General features: G+C 45.5%; 1 protein-coding gene across 2 annotated transcripts in view; it reads right to left on the bottom strand.

The window, feature by feature from the left end:
* Nucleotides 1-2: 2 nt before the first annotated feature.
* VCL (vinculin) overlaps nucleotides 3-7,451 on the bottom strand; it is a 110,028-nt gene continuing 102,579 nt past the window's right edge. Inside the window, exons 19-22 of one of the 2 annotated variants that reach the window (XM_042909142.1) lie at nucleotides 6,970-7,173; nucleotides 4,741-4,944; nucleotides 4,257-4,361; nucleotides 3-1,997 (exon numbers count right to left, since the gene is read on the bottom strand). In XM_042909142.1, the coding sequence (XP_042765076.1) occupies nucleotides 1,851-1,997; nucleotides 4,257-4,361; nucleotides 4,741-4,944; nucleotides 6,970-7,173 (660 nt within the window). In that variant the 3' untranslated portion in view covers nucleotides 3-1,850. The remainder of the gene's footprint in view (nucleotides 1,998-4,256; nucleotides 4,362-4,740; nucleotides 4,945-6,969; nucleotides 7,174-7,451) is intronic. The other variant, XM_042909141.1, reaches the window with a different exon arrangement.

The raw sequence follows: 7,451 nt of genomic DNA, 5'->3' as shown, positions 1-7,451 counted from the left end.
TCTCTAATCAGTCTTCAGGGATTTTTTTTTTTTTTTTTTAACTTGCTTCACTGTCTTGAGCGCTGATATTAAGAGAAAAGCACATTGGCGTAAAGTGTAAACCAGTGTCTCAAAACACTGGAAGAACTTGGAGAGCAAACATAATTTTTCTTATTTCCTCTAAGTAATCTTTCGTAAAACAAAAGGTGATCTTTGGCATAGATTCATACTTTAAAGGCATTAATATTGCATTTATATCAGGTAAGCAACTACAAATATGCTGAGGGCCTTAAAAATAATATTCATCAGTTAAAAGAAAATAGAGGAAGCCTGAGTGTACAGTACCAACTTAAGTTTTACACATTCGATGTTGAGATTTAACATATATGGGAGGTGAGAAGAAAGGACATTCAGGCAAGGGTTCTTACTCCTTTACTCATCCAGTTCTGGCTTTGGGAAGAAATAAGATTTCATGTGCTGGGCAATGCTTAGACAGCAGTGATAAGTGCAAAAAAGGAAAAGTTCTTCTCTCACTTTGCTAATAGGAAATTTATGGTGATAATTAAATATTATACCCATTATTCTCTTGGACACTCATACTTGGGAGGGAGGAGAGGATACAGGGTCTTGGTTACGGGAGGTAGGAACATACTGAGGACTATTTCTCATTGATTCATTCCCAACAGTGCCAGAATTCCAGTCTGCAAGTACCAATCTCCCTTAGGAAGTGCCCTTCAGACAGGACTGCCTTTCTCTTAAACAATCCCGGAGGCAAGCACCAATTCTTAGGACAATTTCAAAAGGATAAAAAGGCTCTTTCAAAATTACAATGAACAAACACATATCTTTAAAATCCTGTTTAGGAAGGGGGTGAGGGTAGAATACAAAAGCCAGGACAGGAGACATGATTTGGTTAAAAATTAAATGCAGCATTTCAGCTCAGAACAAGAGATACGAATGAATGATAAGGCCTCAGCACAGACCTCTGCAGGCAGTGACAAAGCATGAAGCTCCTGGGAGTGACCCTGCTGGGAAGATGGGCAGGGCCACACCCCGGCTACTCTGCCCCTCCAGTAGCAGAAAGCACCAGGACACACAGTGTGTTTGTGGGGTGGCTACCTTGACAGGCCGAGGCCGGATATAGGACAGGAATTTTCCCTAGCACAGACACTGCTCAGGGGCAAGGTAAAGACAGAATCATGTGATTCTGTGATTTCCTCCTGAGAGTGAAATTTGGTTTTGTACTGTGGGAAATTAGAAGGATTAAATTGGGGAAGGGCAAGAAGTAAATCCAGGCTCCACCTACTGGGGCTTCCCAGAGGCCATCTTCCCTTGTAGCAGCGAAGCTCACTCTGAAAAGGACCCAGATAGTACACAGCCAGGGTCAGGAGCAATATAGAAAGCCCAAAACAAATTTTGGAGGCACAGTGATTTCGTTCTTAACTAAGCTGTCTGGGCCCTGGGTCTTGGGAGCCTAGCAGGTAGAAGGGGGTAGGGGAACAAGGAGAATGAAGCAAAGAAGGAACTGTCCCCTAGGGAATGAGGGCAGAGCAGGTGTCTGGCTAGTGTTCAGTCTTGGATTCTGAGCTTATGTGAAGTCCATGGGCTATAAGCCCAGTCTTCCTATTGGGATAGAGTGTGCACAAGTATTAACTGTGTTTGAGAATACAGGCTTTATACGGAGACATATTTCAAAGTGTCCATGACAAGAGTATAAATGATTTCTAAAGTGAAGAGGCCTCATTCCTTTCTGTTACGTCAGGCCAGGATGTGGCTTTTAACCCCTAAGCAATTTTCATCATCTTCTGGGACTCCAATCATTTCATTCTGTTTAGTAGGGGTTTCTGTGCCAGCCAAGTTTGACCAAGTGCCTACTGGTACCAGGGAGTCTTTCTAACCCAGCGCAATGTAAATCCAGCATCTGTTCGAATTTTGATTGAAGCAGCTTCAGCTTCTCTAACAGTCTCCTTCACTGACTGCATGAGGTTCTGGGCATTGTGAACCAGCATCTCGGTGGCCTGCAAGGAAAGCAAGAATTCTCCATTACTCACAGTCCCTGACGCAGTCCAACCTCCAAGACTGGCTTAAGCTAGGAGTGGACTGCAGTTTACCCCGCCTGCAGCTGGCGTCCCCCCACTTGTCATATCACTGGTGGTGTAGGGGAATCACCAAAAACAACCCAAAAAAGGCCATCACTGTGTACTATACCAGCAGATAGATTCTAGCACATACTCTTTTCCTGGTCTTCAAACAAGCTCCTGCCTCATGCTCCTGCTGTTCCCTCTACCTGGAATGCTTTTCCCTCATGGTTCACCCCTCACCTCCAGATCTTTGCTCTGATCTTTGGTAAGGCATTCCCTGCTCACTTTACTTTAAATCACAAAGACCTTCCCACTGACAGCATTTCATCCTCCAATTCTTCATTTTTCTCCACAGAACCCATCATTACTAACTGATAAACTGTATGTTTTACCTAAGTTGTTCATTTTATCTGATATTTTACCTGATTTAAAATTTAAGTTCCATAAGGACCGTGATATTTTTCAGTTTTGTTCGCTGCTATGTCTCAGGACAGTGCCTGGCACAAGAGATATTTCATAAATATTTAATTCTAATAAGGAGTGAAAAAACCAAATGAACAAACCCATCATCATATAAATCGATGAAAATCTAAATCAGTAAATCTAAACACAAACTTACAGGACTGGGATAACACTAGTACTCCACCATAGAAACTCAGAGAACTAACAATCTATTAGCTCAGTAATTTACTTCTTAATTGTTATTTGAGACACACACACACACACACACACACACACACACACACACACAAAACCACAAAACTATTTTTGAGCCACAGACCCTTTGAGGAGTTCATGAAGTCTAAAGATTTTTCCCCGAAAAATGCTCGTGTGTATAAAATTTGTGCATGCAATTTCTGAGGGTTCATCGGCTCTGAGAGGCAGAACTATGGGCTTAAATTCCTGGTCAGCTGATCTTTTCATGCCTGTCAACAAAGAGGCCAAGGCCCAGAGAGGCTCAGAGATTTGCCAACCAAACTCACACAATAATCAGGATGAGGACTCAAAACTTCTAACCTGGCAGTCCTGTGTTTTTTTTCATTCTACCACCCTGTCACTTTCTACCTTTTTTATTTGGGATATTAGGTGGAACATAGTAGATATTCCCAGAATATGTTTTTGTTGGTTAAATGATATGGTCTGAAACTATGAGTCCTATTCTTCCTTCCCTGTTTTCTTTACTTCCTTTTCTTGGGGGCAGATGAGATCACATGACAGGAAACAACCCAGTACCCAAACCCTGCCCAGATTACATGGAAGTTAGGGGAGAAGATCCAATTCCTCTGGTGCACAAGGAAGGCCAGGGTGAGAGCTGTTGGATTGAAATATGGTAGTGAAAGCACCACTGGCACTAGGGGAGTAGGTTCTCTGTCTCCTGGCCCAGAGATCAAGGACGGAGTTCCCCAAGGAGAGGGACTGTGTCTGACTTTTTCAAACCCCCTTCATAGTGCCTAATACAGTGAGTGCCACATGCATGCCCATGTACGATGAGCCTGTCTGAGCAGTTCAACAAAAGCTGTGCTACCTACTGTAAGATGACACTGGAAGTCTGGCTTACAGCAGGGCCTACTAGAGAGGAGGTAAGGAGAGAAACAGGTGCTCAGATGAAGACTTTGTGAATAGTCGTGGGCCACATTTCCAGGAGGCAGTGAAAGAGGACAAACTCCAAAAAGTGGTTGCCATCGCTTAAGAGAACCCTCCTCCCATCATCCTTATTTCAATTGCTGTCAAAGAAACTGAGAGAAGCACCTCCTTTGAACTGTCATTTCAGCCTCATCACACGCCCCTGAAAAGCCTACATTATTCAACCTCCCCAGGGTACTTATCACCCAGTGAGCTAGGAAGGAGAAAGTCTCTCCAGTCAAAAAGGTCAAAATGGGCAGGAGTGAACAGACTAGAGGCCTCAAGATCGCCAAACCTATTCCATGGAGAAAAAGAACTGAGCAGAGTCCCAACTGCTACCAACGCTTAACCCTAGGCCTCAACTTCCCATCTGTAAAGTGACCAAAGTTGCATAAGACTTTTACTTCCCCTTCGAAGTTTTTGATGCATCTCTCCAACCAGATGCCCTTCGGAGAAACTCCATTCCACATACTGAATACTCAAATCATGGGTAAAACTTACCCAAAGCTGAATTAAGTTGCTATAATTGGCAAAGAAGCTGCTGGCACGACATCAGCAGCAGCAGACACATACCTGCTCAGATTCTTCATCACTGATGTTGGTCCGACCCAGCATGGTAGCCTTCACGGTGGACAGGATCTTGAGCTGGGTGCTTATGGTTGGGATTCGCTCACATACCTATAAAGAAAATTTAGTATGTTTCTAATGTTTTTCTTACCCACGAGTTCCTTGAGGGCAAGACTTGTCCACCTCTGTATTCCTAGGGGCTGGAATACAGAAGGCATTCAATAAATTACCAGCAGGATTCCACTTGCTTTCTCCCTAGGACCAATATAGTCCCTTTGTTCAGAAAGGAAGCATTAACATTTTTCATTTGATCAGGGAATAAATTTTCCTGACTCTGCCTTTCCCAAATGTACATATAAGTATTTCCCTTTCTGCCATTTCTTTCCACTCCGAAAGCTCCTCCTCCTCCTTGCTCATCCAGTTTTCTCTCTCTTGCTTTCTCCCTCCCATCCTCCCCACTCCAACACACACGCACACTTTTCTTGAATACCTGTAAGAGGTTGGTTCTGATCCGCTTATCGGTGCACTGCTTGGCAACCTCCTTGGCCAACCGCGTTACCTCATCTGAGGCCTTGGCAATGTCCTTGGCACACTGAATCAGTGCCCGCTTGGTACCACTGCCCCCTCTTACCAGCCGAGACATCTCAGCCATCAGCAGGGCCATGCGCTTGGCTGCTGCAATGATGTCATTGCCCTAGAGAGAAGCAAAGACATAATGTGAGCTCAGCCCCAACTCTGGCCAAGTTAGGGAAGGAAGGAGAAGCACAGAGAAGAAAGGACGGAGCCTGCTGCTCCAGTGGCCCTCTGGAAGGGTGGGAAGAAGATAAAAGGACTACTCTTGAGTGACATGGATGGTACAGGAGAACAGAGAGAAGAGTGATCCAAGGCACTCCTCCCAGGACTGAATGAGAGAGACAGAGAGGGAAAGAGATTATCCAACTGAAAAAAAGGAAGACCAGGTAAAATATTAGTCTGGAAGGGCAACATGTGCACCCCTGGCATAGCACTGAACACAGCACTTCAGCATCTCCAAGTTAATCATGGCAATAAAAATGAGGATGAGGTCAAGAAGTTGGTTAAACAGGCATTTTCCTTTCTATAGGGGGAAAGCAGTAAGCTGGCCTGAGGGGAAAAATACAGAGGAGCCTTTCCAGATGCTGAAATCCTCTTCATCCTAACCCTTGTTACAAATAGCAGCCAAGGACCATTGCTGCTGAACTGGAATTTAAACCAAGTAACTGTTATCAGCATTGGTGAGACAAGATGTATTTTCTCACCTAGACTGCTCCTGCCCTCCCTCTACTGCCTCTTATTTGTCCTGTCAGCCTAAAGGAACACGGTATTTTAATTTATCACTTTTTAAAAGGCCAAGAATCAATTTTTCTGTCCCCTCAGCTAAGTGGCTTCAATTAAAGAAACCTTCAGCTAAGAGGATGCCGCGGAGGCACCAGAAAAATAAAAATCATGAGTCAAAGCTATAAATGGAACCCCCACTCCAACAAATAGCAGTTTATCTGAGATTTGGCATCTGGGTTCATTAAAACCCCATGGGTCACAATAAAGAAATGTACAAGTAATTTATGCCTTCAAAAGGTTTCTCTTTTGACTGATAAAAACCAAAAATAACAACTGCAATGTTCAAAACTACCTAAAAGGTCAGGCCCTACTCATTTTTCCCCTCATGCTTTTCAATTTCTATACAAGGCAGTGAAGCATACACAAACCATGCCACTGCAGGGCACCATGTGAGACACCCCCACAGGCATCACGAAGTGGCTGATCACTATGGGGGGAGGCGTGGAACATCTCAGGCAGTAATTGAGGCCAGAGAGAATGCAGGTATGGGAAGTAGTCAGGAGAATAGGGGCATGTTAGACAAGGCTGTCTGGGCCCATCTCTTCCAGTGTAGACCTGGTATCATTCCAGGATTTTATGACCTTGATTAGAAGACAGTGTAGTGCCAGGGTTAGTTATTACCCATCAGTCTTCAAACCCTTTCTTCTTGCAACATGCTACCTTCAAAAGGAAAAAAGAATAATCACCCTCTTCCCTACTCCCCAAACTAGCGTTGGTTCAGTCCCAAGGTCAAAGCTCTGTGGCTGCCTGTCCTACAGCCTTGAAGCACCCACTGTTCCCCACTCCCAGCCCCTCCCACTGAAATACCTGGACAAGCAGTCAGTAAAGCCCCCTTCCCTGTGGGTTCCCATTGAAGCCAGCATCTGCCAGGCAGCCAAGTGCAGGGCCACAAGCAGTCCGCCCCAGAGACCCTGCCGTATAAAGCTGCTTCTCACCCTGATCAACTCTGCCTGAGCCATCAGTGACAGGTCAGCAGAGAAGGGGGTGGCAGGCAAAGCTCAATGGTCAGGCCAGGTGACCTCTTAATGGTCTACAGTGGTTCCAGACCTGCAAGTCATTGAGAGACATATCCACGGCTTCCCAAGGGCTTTAAGGTTCCAATTGTGGCCCCGAGGTAAGAAAAGAAATCCTTTCAAAAAGTGACCCCATCTCTACCCCCAAACATAAATGCAATCCAATTAATCTGGCATTAGCAGACCTATCAAACTTGTGAAGCCAGTCCTAACAACAAGGTGCAGACAGACAGATGCCCGCCCTGCTCAGACTCACAGGACTCGCACAGATCATGAGTGATGCAATGTGTCAAGGCTGCACATGGCCGGATGCATATGGAGCAGCCCCAACCGGGGGTGCTAATCAGTACCTTACTAGACCACTTGGTAGCTTCCCGATGCAATGACTGAGCCGCGGCCAGAATGGGCTGGTTGACCGGCTGACTGGATGGCATTAACAGCAGCTCAGGTTCGTAATCGTCTTCCATGTCAGGGGGGACAGGGAACCCAACAGCATCGGCCGCATCTGCCTCAGCTACAACACCTATACCCACCTCAGCGGCTGGGTTACCCCGCTTTGTCGATGGCAGGAAGGATGAGAAACAGGGACAGTGTTAGTAAGAGCAGTAGGACTGGGGAAGCTGAGCATCAGCTGGTTTAGTAACCAAAGCTTGCCTAGGATGGGAAAGAAAACGGCAGACTCTCCAGAAGCCAGATGAACCAAACTCACAGAAAGGGAATTCTCAGCCTCCAGCACCAATCCCAGCCGCCCTGTTCATAGTGAGTAAAAGAAAGAGCCTCACTCCAGTGGCGAAGGGTTTCCAGAGAAAAAGTCATACCAAGGAAGCAAGTG

This window comes from Panthera leo, chromosome D2, assembly GCF_018350215.1.
Source record: "Panthera leo isolate Ple1 chromosome D2, P.leo_Ple1_pat1.1, whole genome shotgun sequence".
Classification (NCBI taxonomy): domain Eukaryota; kingdom Metazoa; phylum Chordata; class Mammalia; order Carnivora; family Felidae; genus Panthera; species Panthera leo.
The sequence above is the reverse complement of the archived record's forward strand: the minus strand, read 5'-3'. Positions and strand labels throughout refer to the sequence as shown.